Consider the following 21,861-nt stretch of genomic DNA (forward strand, 5'->3'; position numbering starts at 1 on the left):
CTGGTGGTAATGGGGAGAAAGTGACAAAAACGTTGTAAAAAGCAACAAAAAGTTAAAAACAGTGTCTAAAAAGTGTTAATTTTGACCCTGGAGGACAACACAAGAGTTACACACATCTTTCATCAGAGCAGAACATCATTTTAGGACTTTTACTGACTCACAACACAAACACTGATCCTGAGTCTGAAATCTCTGCTGATTGGTTTCCTCCTGGTTTTCTTCACTTTATGGAATTTGACTTTGTGTGTGAGTTTAAATGTTAAATATATTTACATTATATAAATATACACAGTGGAACAACAACATCTAGAGTCCATATCATGTACAATAGTTACAGAAAATCCCAACCCCCACCCCAAATCCTTCTTGTCGGTTATTGGCTGAATGCTGGAACACGGTTTGTTATGTTTGGTGGTGCAGGTTGGCCACTTTGTTTTTGTTGCCGTTTGTGGACCCTGGGCTGTCTACAGAGACCGTGTTTTTTACAGTGTGTTCAGGGGACAGGCAGCTCGCGGATAGTGAGGAGATGTTTGCTGTATGTGACAAAAAATGTTATAGCCTAAAAAACACGTGACATCGCTTAGAGCACCTTTAAAACCCAGGTGATTATTAAGATGGATGTTTGACAAACCTCTTCTTAAAGAAGCAACATATTATTATTAAATATACAGTATTTGTCTGACTTACCTGAGCTGTGAGATATAAGGCAGACACTGTAGGAAACTCCTCACTTCACTCTCTTCATCTGAGCAGCCTGTCAGCTCCACTTGTTTCTTCTCTGATTGGAGTTTCAGCACTTCCAGGAGGATGGAGCTCTTTCTCTCTGAGAGGTTTATGATCCAGACTGCAGGAGCTGACTGGAAAACTGACTGTAATGATGGAAGGAGACTCAGACCTGTTTTAGTCTCACAGTCCTTCAGGTGGGAGTACAGATCCAGCAGGAAATCGCTCTGATATTCATCATCATACATGTCTTTTAAAGGGAATGTTTGATCTCTGCACACTGATGATAACAGCTCCAGTGTCTTCTCTCCTGTCTGCTGTTCTCTCTCTGCTGCTGCACAGAACAGATTCACAAAGAACCTGATTCCTTTAGAAAGATCTGACCACCGAGAAACACTGAAATAATAAAAGGTAACATTTTGTGATGATTTGATCTCAGCTGCATAAATACAACAACAAACTACTGATGGACTCCATCTTGAACATGTCTGTTCTGTATAAAATTATTAATCTAATTAAACTTTAACCCTCCTGTTGTCCTCGGGTCAAATTTGACCCGTTTTTAAAGTTTCTATATCAGAAATTTGGGTTTCTTTCAACCAAATTGCCCCAAAATAACGTGGATGGTTCCATAAAACTCTCTTCACAAGTGAAATTAAGGATCAGATCTCTACTTTCATTGAATTTTGGGTGTTTTATTACATTTTATAGCGTTATCCTGACTAAACTTTGACATGTCTGTGATTATCCATTACCTTTGTTTCTCTGATCTTAACTGTTAGTCAAAATCATTTATAATTTCTGCTTTTTTTAACACAAAAATGAGATAACTTCATATAAATGAGGTTTATTGACCATGAAATCCAAAAATGATTGTTCAACTAGTGTTAATACGTTGGTTCTAGTGGTGAATATACTGGTGGTAATGGGGAGAAAGTGACAAAAACGTTGTAAAAAGCAACAAAAAGTTAAAAACAGTGTCTAAAAAGTGTTAATTTTGACCCTGGAGGACAACACAAGAGTTACACACATCTTTCATCAGAGCAGAACATCATTTTAGGACTTTTACTGACTCACAACACAAACACTGATCCTGAGTCTGAAATCTCTGCTGATTGGTTTCCTCCTGGTTTTCTTCACTTTATGGAATTTGACTTTGTGTGTGAGTTTAAATATTAAATATATTTACATTATATAAATATACACAGTGGAACAACAACATCTAGAGTCCATATCATGTACAATAGTTAGAGAAAATCCCATGATGCAATGCTTCTCTTTGCTCCTGAGCTGACAGCCGTGTAAATACCAGTTGTTGTTCACTACATCTGTCTCTGGTGACTCTAAATGATGATTCATAGATGTCTGAAATCTTAATGTGCTGCTCTCTCAACAGTTGGTACAAGTTTCATCACAGTCAGTCAACTTCACTCAGTCTTCACATAAAAAGGAAGAGAAATGGAGAATTTATTTACATTTTCTTTGATTGAAAGAGATGTTACTGTTCCTGTTTTCCTTAACAGCAAGCCACATTCAAAACGCGACTGACAAGTTTCCTCAGAGAAGACTCCAAAGACAAATCAGAGAGCTGTAGTCACTACGACAACAGCAGACGCATTTGGCTGATGGTCGCCAGTTAACATGGTCTCTCGTTAAACCGAAACACCGGCAGCTGCCTTCAACCTCCTACCTAACAGTCGGCTCTATCGCCTAGTTTTTATTACACTAATAAAGTGTTTTTAAAACCAAAGATACATTTTTACGTGTAAGTAAGTATTAGCCTCACGCTAATTTATCAAGACTAGGCCTACCGGCTAAACTAACGCTAGCTTCATGGCAACCTCTACACCTGGCGAGTCCCCACTCCCCCTCAGGATTTCCTCGTTGTTCAATAATACAAACAAAGAAATTGCTGACCTCAGGGAAGATGTTCGTCGGCTTTCCGAGGACTTAAAAACCAAAGATGCTTTGTTAACCGCCTGCTTGGACGTGGCTCATAATCAGTCGCTCCGGATCTCATCTCTCTCGGCGGCCTTCCAGGATACCGCGCCATGGGACCCAGCTGCCTGCCCACGCCCATCGTCCTGCTCGACACCGGTTATCAAGCCACCCTGGACTGAGGTGGTTTGCGGCCGAAAGAGAGCCTCGGGTAGGGCTCCATCGCCTCCTGCCCTCAGCCTCTCCAACCGCTTCAATGCTTTGTCGGAGTCGGAGCCGGTGGTGGCCAGTGCGGCTCACCGGGCTCGCCCCGCTTCAAAGCAGACTGACCAGCCGTCGTCACGGAAGACGATTGCTACCGCGCGGCGAAAGCTTCTGAGGGATGCGGTAGTCAGACGGTCCGGTGGCCTACACTGCCTGGATCGGCCAAATGACAACGTTCCTCGAAAAACAATCTCCACAACCGAACGGTAAGCATTCTTCCTCTTCTTTTCCCTGCCCATCTGAAACCGACACTGACTGTTTTGCTCCCGTCACCGGCTACCCACACCCCCCCACTCCTCGTCCGCTCTTCCCCCTAACCACAGTAATTATTGGGGACTCCATCACTAGAGACCTACGGTTTCATAATGCTGTCACACACTGTTTTCCCGGAGCCAAAGTTGCAGACATCCTGGCTAAAGTTATGGACCTGATACCCCTCATTTCCGACCTCTATCAAACGCATCGTGGTCCATTGTGGACATAACGACATGTCCACTCGGATTCAGGAGTGTGAGCGCACAAGGCGAGACTTTACCACTCTCATTGAGGCTTTAAAAAGCACTGGGAAGTCGGTTTTTATTTCGGGCCCACTTCCATCTCTAGGTCGCGGATCATGCCTCTTTAGCAGACTACTCTCCCTTAACACCTGGCTCCAGCTCACATGCAGTATTCACAGGATAGGTTTTATTGACAACTTCAATCTGTTTTGGGAACGTGGCTCCCTGTTCAGCAGGGATGGGATTCATCCCAATACACGCGGAAGCCAGATGCTACGTGGAAATTTGCACCACGCCCTGCATACCCAGACCTCTGATTGACTGTTTACATCCCGTAAACACTCCCACAAGCACACTGACCAGACACACTCTCCCAAAGTCAATAATCAGAGATACAGCGCTACACGCCCCTCTGTGCTCCCTTCAGAGCAATCACCCATTCATAATCCCATAACCACCGTGTCTGTCCCCCGACTGAGACCGTTTAAACCAAACGCTAACAAAAGAGGTGCTATACTAAACAACCTAATTGGAATTAAAACAACCACTGCAACGATAGAACAGAATAGGAAAATCAAATGTGGACTATTAAATATTAGATCTCTGTCATCGAAAGCATTATTGGTAAACGAATTTATATCAGATAACCACATTGATTTATTCTGCCTCACCGAAACCTGGCTGGGCCATGACGAATATGTTAGTTTAAACGAAGCCACTCCTCCCAGTCATAATAATACCCAAATTCCACGAGGCTCAGGCCGAGGAGGGGGAGTTGCAGCCATATTTGACTCGAGCCTGTTAATTAATCCTAAACCTAAACTAAATTATAACTCGTTTGAAAGCCTTGTTCTTAATCTTCAACACCCAACATGGAAAACAGTACAGCCAATTATATTCGTTGTTGTTTACCGAGCACCAGGTCCATATTCTGAGTTTTTATCTGAATTCTCAGAGTTTTTATCATGCGTAGTCCTTCAATCAGACAAAGTACTTATTGTAGGTGATTTTAATATCCATGTGGACATTGAGAGCAATAGCCTTAGTACTGCTTTCAATTCACTGCTAGATTCTATTGGTTTCAGTCAGAGGGTGCATAAGGCCACGCACTGTTTTAACCACACCCTCGACCTTGTGCTAGAATATGGCATCAAAATTGACGATTTAATAGTATTTCCGCAGAATCCTTTATTATCAGACCATTTTTTAATAACTTTCGAATTCCTACTACCAGACTATACGAAATTAAATAAAAGTTTCTACACTAGATGCTTATCTGACAGTGCTATAGCTAAATTTAAGGAAGCTATTCCAACAGCACTTAACTCAATGTCATGCCTTAATATAACAGAGGACTGTTATGTTAACTCTAGTCCCTCCCAACTTGATAACTTTGTAGACGCTGCTACGGCCTGCCTACGGACTACTTTAGACTCGGTTGCTCCTCTCAAAAAGAAGATGATGAAGGAAAGGAAACTAGCACCTTGGTATAACTCCCAAACTCGCAAATTAAAACAAATCTCACGAAAACTTGAAAGTAAATGGCGTTCCACCAAACTGGAAGAATCTCGTGTGGATTGGCAAGATAGTCTAAAAAATTATAGGAGGGCCCTCAGAAATGCCAGATCAGACTATTACTCAACACTAATAGAAGAAAATAAGAACAACCCAAGGTTTCTTTTCAGCACTGTAGCCAGGCTGACAGATAGTCACAGCTCTATTGAGCCATCTATTCCTATAGCTCTGAGCAGTGATGACTTCATGACCTTTTTAATGATAAAATTATAACAATTAGAGAAAAAATTCATCACCTTCTGCCCACAGCTTCCAACGACTCACCATTGGGCGCAGGAGGGCTAGAGAGAACGATAAGACCTGATACTTATTTAGACGGCTTTTATCCTTTAGACCTCCAACAATTAATGTTAAGGGTCTCTTCAGCTAAGCCAACTACCTGTCTCTTAGACCCCATTCCAACGAAGCTACTTAAAGAAGCACTACCCGTGGTCAACACCACATTACTAGATACGATCAATATGTCCTTATTAACGGGTCACGTACCGCAGTCTTTTAAAGTAGCTGTGATAAAACCTATTCTGAAAAAACCCACCCTCGACCCTGAGGTCTTAGCCAACTATAGACCTATATCTAACCTCCCGTTTCTCTCCAAAATCCTTGAGAAGGTAGTCGCTAATCAATTGTGTGACTTTCTGCATAGAAATAGTCTATTTGAAGACTTTCAGTCAGGATTTAGAATGCATCATAGCACAGAGACGGCACTGGTGAAAATCACTAACGACCTTCTAACTGCTGCTGACAAAGGACTTGTCTCCGTACTTGTCTTATTAGATCTTAGTGCTGCATTCGACACTATTGACCATACCATCCTCTTACAGAGACTGGAACATTTAGTTGGCATTAAAGGAATCGCACTAAGCTGGTTTAAGTCCTATTTTTCTGAGCGATCCCAATTTGTTAATATTAACGATAAACCATCCAAATACGCTAAAGTTAGCCATGGCGTTCCTCAAGGCTCAGTGCTTGGACCAATTCTATTCTCTTTATATATGCTTCCTCTAGGCAATATTATTAGGAAACACTCAATTAACTTTCACTGTTACGCAGACGACACCCAATTATATCTGTCAATCAAGCCAGACGAAACCAGTCAGTTAGCTAAACTTCAAGCGTGCATTAAAGATATAAAATCCTGGATGACCCACAATTTTCTGATGTTGAACTCAAACAAAACGGAAGTTATTGTGCTGGGACCCAAGCACCACCGAACTTCATTATCTAAATATATAGCTACCCTAGATGGTATTGCCCTGGCCTCCAGCACTACTGTCAGAAATCTAGGAGTCATTTTTGACCAGGATCTATCCTTTAACGCCCACTTAAAACAAACCTCAAGAACAGCCTTTTTCCATCTTCGTAACATTGCCAAAATCAGGAACATCCTGTCTCAAAACGATGCTGAAAAACTAGTCCATGCATTCGTAACTTCCCGGCTGGACTACTGTAATTCTTTACTATCAGGCTGCTCAAATAAGTCCCTCAAGACCCTCCAGCTGATCCAGAATGCTGCAGCACGTGTTCTGACAAGAACTAACAAAAGAGATCACATTTCTCCTGTATTAGCTTCTCTGCATTGGCTTCCTGTAAAATCCAGGATTGAATTTAAAATCCTTCTCCTGACCTACAAAGCACTAAATGGTCAAGCACCATCATACATAGAAGAGCTTTTAGTACCTTATTGTCCCACTAGAGCACTGCGCTCCCAGAACTCAGAGCTACTTGTGGTTCCTAGAGTCTCTAAAAGTAGAATCGGAGCCAGAGCCTTCAGCTACCAGGCTCCTCTCCTGTGGAACCAGCTCCCAACTTGGGTTCGGGGGGCTGACACCGTCGCCACATTTAAGAATAAACTGAAAACCATCATCTTTGATAAAGCTTATAGTTAGGGAGTGAGGAGTTGCAGCATAGTAGAGTAGAGTAGAGGGAGGCAGGAAGTACAAGCCCGTTCCGGCAGGGGAGAGTACGAGTCCGGTCCAGGGCCCCTCTCTTTAGCCTGCCTCTCTTAGTTATGCTATTATAACTCTAGACTGCTGTGGGAAGCTCCTTCCAAGGACACAATGAGCCGCTCCCTCTTCTCTCTTTTCACTTGTCTCCTTTTGTGTGCATCTTAGTCCCAGAAATGCCTGTTACTAACCTAGCTCTGGGGAGTTTTCTCCCCGGAGTCCCTTTGCTTCTTCTTCACCCAGAACATCGCCTTGGAATTGGGTGGCACCTACACCGGGGTCCTGGGTGCAGCTGACGCTATGGACTTACTACACCCTGCTACGCTCTGCGTTTCCCCGCAGTGTCCGACTGCGTCCTGCCGCGTCCAACCGCGTCCACCCAGGCTGCTGTGCCACACTACACCCCGTAACGCCCTGCTGTGCCCTACTATGACATGAACTACTATGACTACCATTGTGATCACTGCTTCACTATCTTTATTATGACTATTATTGCCACCATTCACCACTCCCCCAACTGGTGCCGTCAGACACCGCCTACCAAGAGTCTGGGTCTGTCCGAGGTTTCTTCCTAACAAATAAAGGGAGTTTTTCCTTGCCACTGTCGCAATAGCTACTGCTAATGCTTGCTCTTGAGGCAACCACTGTAATAGTTGGGGCTTCGTAAAGTACAGAGTTTGGTCTAGACCTACTCTATCTGTAAAGTGTCTCGAGATATCTCTTGTTATGATTTGATACTATAAATAAAATTGAATTGAATTGAATTATTTGTCTGACTTACCTGAGCTGTGAGATATATTATTATAAATATTATTATTTTATCTCTACAAAAATATTTAGTTTTAATGTTTCTATTTGTTATTTTTAAGATGCTGAGATTTACAAAAAGCCAATATCAGTTTTAACTGCAGGTGTTTCAGTTCTGTATGATGTGTTTTTATTTCCTGTATAAGAAAGTATTATCAGGACTTTGTTGTTGTCTCAGAGCTACATTGTTGTTATTATTATTCATATCATCTCATTATTCTCATAAAGACAGAAGACTGTGATACTAAATAATTACTGAACTGAGACATTTAATTCATCTGTTTCCTCATTATGTTCATTTGTAAATGGCCGTCAATTAACATTTAAACCCAGGTGATTATTAAGAAGGATTTTTGACAAACCTCTTCTTAAAGAAGCAACATATTATTATTAAATATACAGTATTTGTCTGACTTACCTGAGCTGTGAGATATAAGGCAGACACTGTAGGAAACTCCTCACTTCACTCTCTTCATCTGAGCAGCCTGTCAGCTCCACTTGTTTCTTCTCTGATTGGAGTTTCAGCACTTCCAGGAGGATGGAGCTCTTTCTCTCTGAGAGGTCTATGATCCAGACTGCAGGAGCTGACTGGAAAACTGACTGTAATGATGGAAGGAGACTCAGACCTGTTTCAGGATCATTTGAGTACAGGTCCAGCAGGAAATCACACCATTTCTGTTTAAGAGGGAGTGTTTGATATCTGCACACTGATGATAACAGCTCCAGTGTCTTCTCTCCTGTCTGCTGTTCTCTCTCTGCTGCTGCACAGAACAGATTCACAAAGATCCTGATTTCTTCTGAAGGTTCTGATAAATCAGGCACGAAACTGAAATCATGAAGATTAAAAAACATGTGATGTAAGTTTTTTATTAAATAAAAGTAAAACTTGTCCCTGTGATTTATATAAAATCTGTTCAAGTTTAATCTGCACGCAGAAACACTCAAATTAGATGAGACAGATTTGTGTGAAACCAGAAATAATAAAAAAGATTTGTGGTCGACCGATACTGTATTTTCAGGGACGATATCGATACAGATTATTAGTAGTTAATGAAACAGATAACCGATACTGAGGACCGATATGCATTTACAGTAAAAATGAAAATCTTTTAAGCCCAGTTCAGACCAAAGATTCGCGACGGGACGAGTTGAAACTTGCAGCTTCTTGCAACGAGCCGGACTGCAGCGTTCTGAAACCTGCCGCTTCACACCAATGAGACGAGACGATGTATCATCTCCATAACAACGCCTCTTTGTACTTCCGTTCTAACTTCTGACTTTTAGTTTTTTTGTAGCTGGCTATATTATTTGTTTTTCGTCTAAATATGAATGTGGATAACGTTAGTGATAGTGAGATGTTTGCTAAGTTGCATTTCTAGTGATGAATCGGCGAAAACACGTTTTATTTCTCTGATTCACGGCTTGGTTCTAATGCTGCTGGGCGCTCTCTCTCTTCAGTAGCTCTCTATCTCGCTTACCTATATAACGTTACCGTGGTTTCGGGCGGTCGTTGAGGCTCCGTCTAAAACTCTGCTATTTCGACCAGCTGTTTGTACCATAAAAATAAAATGGATTATGGCTCATTTTATTTCAATATTTTGTAGCTGACTTTTGCAGCTGACTTCTCTATTGGCTGTTGAAACAGGAGACGTCCCATTCGTTTTAAAACCAGCCTCTGGAGACTCCACCAGCTGACTTCTCTATTGGCTGTTTAAACAGGAGACGTCCCATTCGTTTTAAAACCAGCCTCTGGAGACTCCACCAGCTGACTTCTCTATTGGCTGTTTAAACAGGAGACGTCCCATTCGTTTTAAAACCAGCCTCTGGAGACTCCACCAGCTGACTTCTCTATTGGCTGTTTAAACAGGCGACGTCTCTTAAGTTCTAAAACCAGCCTCTGGAGACTCCACCAGCTGAGTCACAACGCCACCATCAGCTGGTTTGAGTCGAGCTGAGACGGCCGGTTCAGACCGCTGCATCTTTTCCCTGCGATGTTCTAAAACGGTTTTGTCTCGTTGCGAATCTTTGGTCTGAACTGGGCTTTAGTCAAAATTGACATTTTGGAATGTTAAAAACTCCAACACAAAAGTTTGTTTAAATGCTTTAGGCAATTCTTTAATAAAACTGAAACTTTAAACATAATAATACTTTAATTAATAAATAAAAACAAAAATAGCTTCCTGAAGTTTTAACAGTTTGTTTGCTAGTGTTGCAGACTGCTTACAGAGCTGTAGCAGAGCCAAAGTAGCGCACTTTTTAATTATTTACTTCATCGGTTATCGGTAAAATAAAACACTGATACAGATAATCTGCAAATTGCCAAATATCAGCCCCGATAATTGGTTGATCCCTGAAAAAGATAACCATTTACCTGAGCTGTGAGATATAAGGCAGACACTGTAGGAAACTCCTCACTTCACTCTCTTCATCTGAGCAGCCTGTCAGCTCCACTTGTTTTTTCGCTGATTGGAGTTTCAGCACTTCCAGGAGGATGGAGCTCTTTCTCTCTGAGAGGTTTATGATCCAGACTGCAGGAGCTGACTGGAAAACTGACTGTAATGATGGAAGGAGACTCAGACCTGTTTCAGGATCATTTGAGTACAGGTCCAGCAGGAAATCACACCATTTCTGTTTAAGAGGGAGTGTTTGATATCTGCAAATTGATGATAACAGCTCCAGTGTCTTCTCTCCTGTCTGCTGTTCTCTCTCTGCTGCTGCACAGAACAGATTCACAAAGATCCTGATTTCTTCAGAAGGTTCTGATAACTCAGGCACGAAACTGAAATCATAAAGAAAACAAACAAACGTGATTTAGGTTTCTATCTTTACTTTTCTCTAAACCATAGTAGGAAATCTGTTAGAATGTAATCTGATTCCTGACTCATTGTACTACACCTGATCACTGCAAAGCCATGTGAACTCTGCTAGCTCCCAACTTTATCTCCCCAAAACAGATGCGTTTTTCCCCAGAAGCAACACAATTTTGGAGTTTGAGGAGGTGGGGTCCTTAAAAACTGATAAATAACTTTCAGCATTTCTAACGTTGCAATGAATGATCCAAGAAATGCATTCAAGTGGTCTGGGTGAATACTCAATTCTACTAAATTATATTATAATATAATTAATGAATTAACATGACCGCATCCAGCTAGCCAGGCCTTTCTAGCGTACCAGCTACGAGAGAAGCCTTGCACGTAACATTACAGCTTCCCTTTATCGCTAGCTGGCTGCCTTATAGAGATGTCAGGTTGATCTGGGCCCAGCTCTTTCACAAGGAGTTTATCCGCCAAAGTTCTCCTCTCAAACGGATCTTGGAGGAGAGATTGTAGGGAGGTAGGGTTGGGTGTTGTGGTAGGAATTTCGTTCACCATTGTCATACAGTAAAAATGCCTACATTCATCTATCTAATGAAGCGATCTGTATGTATGTGTGTGTGTCCGTGTTTGGGGGGAAGGTAACCTGCACGTCACATGCAGAACACTACAACAGCGGGGTACACACACACACACACACACACACACACACACACACACACACACACACACACACACACACACACACACACACACACACAGAGAGAGAGTCCGGTTCTGGTGGTTGATTAACGCAGATATGTGCTGATTAGCTCTCATAACGGGCCAGTTGGTAGCGCACTGCCATGAGTCCATGGCGCTAATGTCTGATTACTCCACATTTTCATTGTGATATTTTGTGATTAAATTCTGAATCTGCAGCGTTCTCTGTCAGGTAAATACAGTAGTACAATGTCTTCCTCTCATGTAGATGTAGCACACACTGTAAGTCAGTAGTAGGCTATAAAGTGGAGTTGCATATTAAGTGCTTTGGGGGTCCTTCTGTAAGTAATTTTGGGGTACAATTTGGTTTTGATGAATTCTACAAGCAGCAATACCACAGGCCAAGCAATCGGCCCGTTCCAAACAGGCACATTTTCAACAGGCACTGTACAAGTATCTTAAAGGTCCCATGCCATGAAAATTTTACTTTCACTTTATTTTTATTTTCACTTTATAAGGTTTTTTTTCCCCCAGCCTGCCTATGGTCCCCCAGTGACTAGAAATGGTGATAGGTGTAAACCGAGCCTTGGGTATCCTGCTCTGCCTTTGAGAAATGTAAGATCAAATGGGCCAAAGCCACACCCCCACCCTCCACCTTGCCCCCCCCCCCCCTCCTCCTCAATAGCATTTAAAGCTACAGACACAGAAATGGCACATCCTAAGGAAAGCTCATTGTGGGACTGGCTCTAGTGGCTGTAATTCTGCACCAAGGCTGAATTTCGGGATAGAGACTTCAGATACAGTATTAGGGGACCACTAAGGCCTATATAAAAGAGACTTCAGATCCAGTATTAGGGGACCACTAAGGTCTATATAAAAGAGACTTCAGATACAGTATTATGGGACCACTAAGGTCTATATAAAAGAGACTTCAGATACAGTATTATGGGACCACTAAGGTCTATATAAAAGAGACTTCAGACACAGTATTATGGGACCACTAAGGTCTATATAAAAGAGACTTCAGATACAGTATTAGGGGACCACTAAGGTCTATATAAAAGAGACTTCAGACACAGTATTAGGGGACCACTAAGGTCTATATAAAAGAGACTTCAGATACAGTATTATGGGACCACTAAGGTCTATATAAAAGAGACTTCAGACACAGTATTATGGGACCACTAAGGTCTATATAAAAGAGACTTCAGATACAGTATTAGAGGACCACTAAGGCCTATATAAAGCATCCAAAAAGCAGCATGTCATAGGACCTTTAAATGAGCAATTGGCTAAACTGCTACACAGACCCACCACCTGGGGTGATATCCCCAGCGCCCCGAAGCTTCTCTCGTAGCTGGTACACTAGAAAGGCCTGTCTATCTGGATGCGGTCATGCTAATTCATTGTTTTTCTTTTCCATTCTTGCTTTTTAAAACAACGGGGACTGACCCAAGTGAGGGATATGAAGCACCTGTCTGAAGAAGTAAGGAAACATGAGAACACCAGAGCACCCATGGATAATTCAGTTAAAGGGGTGATAGAATGCAAAACTGAGTTTACCTTGTCATAGTTGAATTACGACAGTTCGGTGGGTAAAATAGGCATACATAGACCCTCAAAGTCTCATTGACACCTCTTTCCTATGCAAATCTCACAATTTGAAATTGCCGCTGAAAACGGGCGAATCTCAACAAAGCTAGTAGTTGACGTCAACTCAGTGGCTGTACTTTATTTGGCTCTAGTCTGTACCTTTAGAACGAGTGTTTAGAACGAGTAGATATCGGACAATGGAGCGGGACTTGTGGATGTAACGCAGCGGCCCAACCAATGTTACATACCCTATTCGGAGACCTTAAGGAACAGTGTGAAATTTTAGGAAAAAAATAAAAAGATTTTTAAAATTTCAACATGGAAGGTTTAAAAAAAGTATAAACATTAAAGGAATCAGCATTGCATACAAACACAATTACATACCTGAGTGAGCTGATGTGAGGCAGAGCCTCAAAGAGAGACTCACACAGACTGGCAGACAGGAGTTTTCCTTTCCCAGTGGAGGCAGACATTAACCTTCGTAGTAATCTTCTGCATGACTTTGACTGCTCTTTCAAACAGCTGTCTTTTACCCTCAACTGGAAGGTGCAGCCGATTTCCATCAAGGCCAAGTAAGCTGATGGGGTCCATCTGCCCTTCACTGAGAAGACAAATCCTCCACAGCTGCTGTGGCAGAGGGTCACACCTATAATTTAAAGAATAATCAGAAACCATTTCCTCATTATAGCAGTAACAGAGTAGAGAAACAGTAAAGGATCATAAAATGGCTTCAGAGGAAAGCTACAGCAGAAGTACCATACTTTACTTTCTGAATATTTCCCATCACACCTACTTATCCTTCAGAGTTCATTTTACTTTGTCATCTTCATTAAATCTTATTAATAAAATCAGCGCTGGTTACACATTAAAAAGACCAAATTAATTCTACTTAATTAGATATGCTGTAACCTAAGCATGCTTAGTCATACCACTGGACATTTGCAAGGCATCCAAATAGTCGTGTCATTCCTTGTTCTGACACCGTGACGTCCTCAAGCTCCAGGAATATTTTCCTCTCCTTTGACTGAGTGACCACATAGGCCACAGCACAGCAAGGGTAAGGATCGAGACTCTCTCCACTCAGATCAAGATGGTAGCCCAGTTTGTCCAGAAGGTGGGCGCATGCTTCAGGACACTGGGACTCATACAAACACTGGCAGAAGAAGAGTATGTCCCCATAAAGCTCACTGTTGGAAAATGTGGTTATCATTTCCTTGAAGAACCAGTTAGATGTATTCTTGAGCTCCTGAGCTGGAATCAGACAATTCATCAAACTGGGGCTCTTCTCATTCAACAATCCACACATGAAAGGGATCAGATGTTTCATGTGTTTCTTCTCCTCAGTGAGGCATTGCTGAAAAACTTCCTTGATTTTTTCTGGATTCTTCAAGAGCCACAGAGCTGCAAAAAACTCCTGCATTGTGTAATGGAGAAATGCACATGTGGCTTTTGTCTCAGTGTGGGCCACTTTGATAAAAAGTGCTTTCAGAAAGCCAAGGACACAGCTGTCCTTACAGGGATGTTCTGTCAAGTTCACAGTTTTTCCTTCAGTTGCATGAAAAGCAGCCTCAGCCAAAGACAGTATTTCCTTACTCTTGTTGTTGATGAAGGGATTTAGATCTTTCTCGTCTATGTTGTTGTTTATTTGAAGGCAAAAACGAACGATATTGATGTAGATTTCAGTAATGGTGCATGGCTGTGGAGAGTCTTCTGGCGTCTCAAATGAAAAGCAGACAGCCACCATCAGTGCATACATTGGGACATGGCACAGAGTTAACAACTCCACGTTGCTCAAAACCTTCTTCTGTTCTTCACCGAGCATTGCAGATAAGTATGTTTTTATAGTCTGCTCACTAAAGCCTTTCACTTCCACTCTGAGATAGTCCTCAGAAACAAACTCTTCGTCATCATCCTGTCTGCAAGTCACGATGACTTTAGCATCAGGTAGTAGGTCCTTCTCTACAAGTCTCTTCACCACTGATGAAGACAGATCTGTGACTCCATCAAAGATGAGTGTAACATTGTCAGAGTTCTGCTTAATGTCCTGTAAGACCTCTTCTTTGCCTTCATCTGGTTCACTGTACACACTGAAGAGAAGATCCTCCAAGCTCGTGTCCTTCCTGATGTCGGATGTTTCTCTCATGTCAAAGTAAAACATGTAATCGAGCGTCTCGTTGTCTCTTTCTGCCCAGAGTTTTAACATTTCATGAGCGAGTGCTGTCTTTCCAATTCCAGGTTTACCAACCAGGAGTATGTTTTGATGTTTTGTCAGCAGGTCACGGGGGGAAATGTTTGCTTTGTCCTCAGGGATGTATGTCCGTAGCTTTTTAGGGCGACTCTTCTTCATTTTCTTGTTCTTTAACTTCTTTATTTTAGATGGAGAATCTTTTCCTTGTGTGTCTAACACAAGTGATGTGTACGACAGATCAGGCTTGTTGTTTCCTTTAAACTGATTTTTCCAAAACTCATCTGATATTTTTTGTGCTTTTGACTTCAACTTTCCCTGATATCGGTGGCACGGCTTTGAGCCTAAAACAGAAACAACAGTGGATAAATAAATATACCATGAATTAACTGCTGTGCCCTTACATTAATAATAGACACACAGACACTTTAAAGTGCATTATATAACATCAGTAGGGCTGCAACTAACGATTATTTTAATAATTGATTAATCTGTCAATTATTTTTTCGATTAATCAATGAATCGGATAAAAAAACAAAAAAGCATTAATTTACATCAACTCAATACATACTTAGATACATACTTGTTGTTTTAGTTAATAGCTGTGTAAAGGTAAGTAACCCAAAGAGCAGATACAGACCACGCACGCACGCACGTACGCACAAACACACACACACACACACACACACACACACACACACACACGTTCACTTGAAGCTTATTCATTAAATTATTACCATCATTGTAGTAAGTGCAAGTTAAGTTCATTTGTACACCACATTTAAACACAGCTTAAGATGCCCAAGTGCTATAAAATAACTTTAACATGAAATTAAAAAGTACAACACACACAAATATATTTGTCAACAATAACTGATAAGGGACAAAGCACAGAATATATACATAACAATAGATTGAAAAAATAATGGGCCAAAAAAGGCGAGTGAATAAAAACGTGTCTTTAGTCTTGCTTTACTACTGTTATTAACGAGCTAACGCTAGCTTGTCATGCTAGTCAGCTGGATAACGAGTAAACACCACACCAGCACCACTGGAGGGACGTTACGTTCCTCACTTCAAAACGGAACAAAAGTAGGATTGTGTAGTGACTTTACCCTGCTGTTGAACTCCCTTCCTCCTCATCAAGGACTCCAACATGTTTACGTTTTAGGTGGTGAATCATCACCGTGGTGACCGTGCCATGCCGTGTCGCTTTTGCTTATCTTGCAATTAACACGTTTTCGATTTATTTAGTGTGAAATGCTCCCACACCTTGGATGACTTAGGTCGTACTGATTTCTCTGCCTCCGCCGTGTGTTTCAGAACAACTTTAAGGGTCTCTCCGGTCTCTCTCCGTATTTCCTCTACCCCCGCTCTGCTCTTTTTTCTTTTCTTTCGCTTCGCGCCGCTCCGCACGGCACTCAACTCAATTGCTTTTATCTCAGCGACCGAGTGGCGTGTCGCGCGACACAACGAATCGATAATGAAATTCGTTGCCAACTTTTTTAATAATCGAATTTTATCGATTCGTTGTTGCAGCCCTAAACATCAGCACATTAAAGATAAATAATAAGGATCAATCTGAATTCTGCTTTAAAATACCTTGTAGGTAGTTTGTATCCATTTCTGTGTCTTCCTTGAAAGGAAACCAGCTGATCCAGTAGTGCAGGTCAGGATCTAATGTCCTCTTCCTCGTCATGTAAATAATCCTGAGGAACTCATAGCAGGCTGCTGCCCCCTTTTTTATGACTGAGTCCAGTATTCTTCTGGTTTTATTGTAGTCAGTTTTCTCTGCTTCTATTACACAGACCTCCTCATCACTTAAAACTTGTTTCTTATCCGAGTTCTCCTGACTCAAGTTCTCCAGAATCACTGAGAGATTCTTTAATTTTCCCACAAGGCGGGATCTGTGATTCTTGACGTAATCTGAGGCAGACTGTGTTGTAGAAGCCATGTGGTCTTACTTCTGTATATTCTGCACACAGACCCAACTTCACTGATCTGGAAAACAAAATACAAGGCTCAATAACATGTGAATCACAACAATTATTCTGCTTGTGATGTATTAGCTATTATATAAAACTATATTTATATTGTCTGCAGAACAAGAAAAAAAAGCCCATCTGTACCCACAATGCACTCTGTCAGTGGGTGACTACTAACTATTCAATATAGCATCTTAACTAAAGACACAGGTTAGTTCAGTGAGCCACATTATATTGAATAATTGTGCATGAAAAATGAAACTATAACATACAATAAAACCAACTCAAAAGTATCCAAAAAACTATAAACTGAATTAACAAAGAAAAGAGACAGAAAAAAAGCAGTAATTATTTACTACATCGTACACAGACAGGTGCAGACTGGATATCAGAGAGAGAGACACTTACACAGAGGTCTCAAAGTCTCTGATGATAGACTCCATCAGCTGTTCAGCGCCTTCGGTAACGGACTTTCCTGATAACAAGAAAATACATATTTATATCAAGTAATCAATAAGTTAAAAGGCAAGAAGTCATTAGAGCCTGAGACCTACAGGCACTACTCAAGGCTGAAAAAGTAACTTCACTTTATAAATATGTCATTCAAAGTTAATATTCTCTAAAACAAAATACTACAATTTAACATCAACCAAACATAAGACAGTACATATGTTCTTTAGAGTATATACTAGAATTATACAACATTATTTATTACACAGGTCTCTGTCAACGTAACTAAACATGATAAGATCAGATAGACTTTATTAATCCCACACTGGGGAAATGAAAAAAAAAGATTTTAGGTGTAATTAGGGCATCATACTATATATTTAACATAACATTTGTATTTGTATACAACCATCATGGAAGACAATAATAAATGAAATGTTATCTGTGTGTATGTATTTATTTATTTGGTAGAAGAACCTCTAGTAGAGCTCAACAGTGTGGTTCCGGTGTCGTGCCAAGGTACTTATCCCCGCCAGGATTTGTATCCCCTGGCCGCGGGAGCGCGCGTGCACTCGGAGCGGAGCTTCGGTCCCCCTACAGGTTGTCTCATTGGAACCACAGCTGCAGCTAAAAGTTACATAGTGGAAGACTCGACAGGGTTTTCCATAGTAAGGGTCTCATTTATCTACATAAATACTTGTATTTGTCTGTTACATTAAGGTGACGTGTGAATTGTTTAATGCGTCGTTTATAATTGTGGATTAATCGACAGTGTTTTCCAAAGTTCCATATTGACATGCTCCTTAGCTATAGGCCTATCCACGTTAGCAAAGCCCGTCTACGGAAAGCCGTTCCACTCCCTATTAAGCCCCATTGTACCTACTTTGGTTGTAGTTCCACCAGAGTTCCACTGGGGGTGATCACGGTCCAGTGCAAAATGAATGGGACTCTATGGAGCTAGACGGCTAAATTTGTCTCTTTCGCCTGATTGTCGTTGAGAAATCTCAGATTTGATTGTAGTTTTTGCAAGTTCAACATGGATTATAGGTCAAAAGTTGAATGAACGAGTACTTATGCCCTTTCGATTTGTTACAGGTTGAGTCGTTGTTGCCTATAACACGCTAGCATTCTGCTAATGAATGCTGATTGGTCAGTGAAGGACTGATTACGATCGGAGATCCCGTTTGACGGCATCCGAAGCAGAACCAGAATGCCAGAGTGAATATTTCGGCGTGGTCTTTAAAACATTAGCAGACCTCTTTCTAGCACGTGTATTGACAGGGAGAGTCTAACCTGTCAGCTGTGTTGTCGATGCCTCGAGAGAAAAAAGGAAGTGACTCAGAGCTCGCCGTAAAGCAGAATCTCTGGCCGTATATGTGTATGACGTCATTGACATTTTAAAAGGCTTTTTAGAACAAAAAAGCCACTTTAAAAAAATCTAACACCCAGCAGTGTGTATTTTCTTAGCCTCCCCTTTCAAATGCAACATTCAAATTACTAGACAAAAAATTATATCCTGAGAAAAGTGGATTTTGAGGGGTATAGCTCCATAGAGTCCCATTCATTCTGCACTGGCCTGTGAGCGCCCCCTATATGGAACTCTGGTGGAACTGCAACCAGTTCAGAAGCCGGAAGTAACGAGAGAGTGGAACTTCTTCCCATATTAGAAATTCTTTGACGTTAGTCATGCAGGTTAATGAACCATATTTTTTTCATCGTCTTTGCTAACCCATCCCTCCCTGCCCTCTAACGTGATTAGTGTTTTAATTTGATTTAGTTTAATATGGCTTTTCAATTAACCGCTTTGTTCACCTGTCTGCCATATAAGTTACAGAGGGGATACACATTATATCAGGCCGTTTTTCACCTGATATAATGTGTATCCCCTCCCCTAACATGCAAAGGGTTTGTCCTGTCATCATGTGTGCTATTTTCTGTGTCTACCAGGTCACAATAAACAACCTGAGATAATATGGAGATGTCTGCTGTTTTCTAGCAAAAGTTAAAGAGGGGATACACAGAAAACAGCAGACATCTCCATATTATCTCAGGGTTATTAACTCAATGGTTAGCTAGCTAATATTCGTTTGTTGCCCCACTCAGTCTAATAAATTGTAGCCTACTGTTTTGTTGCTTAACGCGTTTTAAAACAAACATTAGAGCCATAGACTGTTAATATTAATATTTACAGTATATAATTAGAGCTGGATAGAAAATAAAATATAACTACAAAAGAAAAAAGTCAACTCCAACCTTTAGTTTTACGCTAACGTTATGTTAACTTTGCTAACAACTAGCTAGCTAACGTTAACACAAAGTTAGCTAACTTATCACTTTAACATGTAGCTTAAAATACTTACAAATATACGAGTTACTTAGCTAGCTAAACTTACTTTGTTTTCTCTTAGACGGAAGAAGAAACGACCCCATTCATCCCTCATAGACCGTTTTAATTTTACTTAAAGACCGTGAGCTCCGTCAGTTTGTTTCTTACTTGTTTCTTACTTTCTTCCGTTACTGTCAGTTAATATAAGAAGGTTAATCACATAGACAGTATATAAGGTTAATCACATCCGACTGTTCCTTTCAAAATAAAACGCAGCGGCCCGTACAGGAAGTAACACAATTACAACAAATACAACCGGTCTAATAAAATATCCATGAATACAACTAGTTTGCACACATCGTTGTCAAATTAAAACGATGAATGAGGGTCATTTTACAGTTCTGATCGGGAACTAGTGCTCTGCCATGATGTTTACACAGAGATCAATACTTATTTCATATAGCAGAGACCTGTGGGACGGGCTGGGATGTTACTCAAACAGTCCTAAATCTTGAATAGAGTGGATTAGGTGAGCTACTAAAGTTATGCAACAACACCGAGGCATTAACATAATCATCATCCACAGGTAGTCTTTGTACATTGAGGGCTGGCCTGTACAGTGTTCTCAATCTACCTTTTAAAATACTGTTCTGTTCTTCTTCTTTACACTTACCTGTATGGCACAATGACAGCTTATTATCCCTCAGTGAGTGTGGTTCTCTCTGTTAGAAGGTCGATGTTTTTATTTTTAATCTCACCTTACAGCCTCGTGCACAATGTGTTAAAAGCATAGACAGTATATAAAGTGTTCTGGTCTCGTCTGTCTCGTGACTTACTTTCACTTTTGCTGCATAACCACATCCTGTATGAATGTTTGTAGCATCCTCTGACATTCCCAAGATGGCGCTATTCGCCCAGAAATGGAAATAAACAGAGACAAAATCCAGCCTCCCAACCATAGACTGTTACTAATAATACAGTCTATGCTCCCAACACATTGCAATACAGAGCAGACTCCCCAGACTTAATGTTCAGGTTCAATCTTAAAAGATTGAGTTAGGCCTGGTAATAGCCTCTTATATACTGTCTATGGTAATAGCCAGACAAGCCCTTCTCCAGTTAATGTTCTACATTTTAGATCTCCACAAAAACTTGCCCCTTGGTACAACTGCATTCTTTTTCTGAAATATTCGGCGAATTTGCGTATTGTTATACTTTATGTGTGTTATGCTAGTTCAATTACATCCAATGATAGTAAAGGCTGTGATATATCGTGTGCACCATAACGCAATTTTTTCATAGGATTGCACGAGTTATCTTATCTCGCTAGCCGTTCGACAGTTAAGTTACGGGTTTGACTGGTTTGACTGCCGTTCCAGGGCACTTTCACCAATTGCACGGGTAGACGGCATATACTGTTAATATTAATATATACAGTCTAGGGTAGACGGCATATACTGTTAATATTAATATTTACAGTCTAGGGTAGACGGTATATACTGTTAATATTAATATTTACAGTCTAGGGTAGACGGTTGTGAAAACACGAGTTACGGATTGTTGCCATGGTTGTTGCCATGGTTGTTGCCTGGAACGCAGCATTAGCTGATGCAGTAAACGTTTCAGCGAACTCCGCCAATCAGAGACGTCGCTGTCACGACTGTGAGCAGTGTAAATATCCATGACGTCTCGTTTTTCTTAAAACGAGGTTGATTTCATACGGACTTGTGGCTTCGTTTAACAATCTCGTAGCTCGTGGTAAGTCTAGTTTGGATCATTTAGACATCATGGCCAATAATAACAATTCATATGGTGGAAAATAAATGGGATTTTCACTTTCGGAACAACACTGTTGAGCTCTTTAGACGAGCAGAACTAGCTAACGGCCACATTTCATGTCTCAAAGGTGAGTCTAAATAAACTGATAATTTTGAAATATTATCACAAAACATAACCTAGTATTTATTTGTATGTGTCTTCTTCACTTTTTTGGATGTTTTAATCGAATAAACTCGAGTGAATTAACGTTAAAAAGCTGTACCGTTGAAACTTAGACATGT

The 21,861-nt window shown here is 40.9% G+C and overlaps 2 protein-coding genes across 2 annotated transcripts in view; both read right to left on the minus strand.

Annotated features, from left to right (window-relative positions):
- Positions 1–13,517, minus strand: part of LOC116044705 — a 34,039-nt gene extending 20,522 nt beyond the window's left edge. Inside the window, exons 1-4 of the mRNA XM_035998623.1 lie at positions 13,240–13,517; positions 10,119–10,526; positions 8,166–8,573; positions 685–1,119 (exon numbers count right to left, since the gene is read on the minus strand). Coding sequence (XP_035854516.1) covers positions 685–1,119; positions 8,166–8,573; positions 10,119–10,526; positions 13,240–13,418 — 1,430 coding nt within the window. The 5' untranslated portion in view covers positions 13,419–13,517. The remainder of the gene's footprint in view (positions 1–684; positions 1,120–8,165; positions 8,574–10,118; positions 10,527–13,239) is intronic.
- A 257-nt stretch (positions 13,518–13,774) lies between these two features.
- On the minus strand, positions 13,775–19,971 carry LOC116044706 (protein NLRC5-like). Its single transcript, XM_031292119.2, has 4 exons — positions 19,869–19,971; positions 17,434–17,500; positions 16,643–17,041; positions 13,775–15,384 (listed from the first exon to the last, which is right to left on the minus strand). The coding sequence occupies exons 3-4, from the start codon at positions 16,992–16,994 to the stop codon at positions 13,775–13,777; spliced, it is 1,962 nt and encodes a 653-aa protein (XP_031147979.1). The 5' UTR covers positions 16,995–17,041; positions 17,434–17,500; positions 19,869–19,971.
- Between the last annotated feature and the right edge of the window lie 1,890 nt (positions 19,972–21,861).

Source organism: Sander lucioperca, chromosome 24 (assembly GCF_008315115.2).
Source record: "Sander lucioperca isolate FBNREF2018 chromosome 24, SLUC_FBN_1.2, whole genome shotgun sequence".
Classification (NCBI taxonomy): Eukaryota; Metazoa; Chordata; class Actinopteri; order Perciformes; family Percidae; genus Sander; species Sander lucioperca.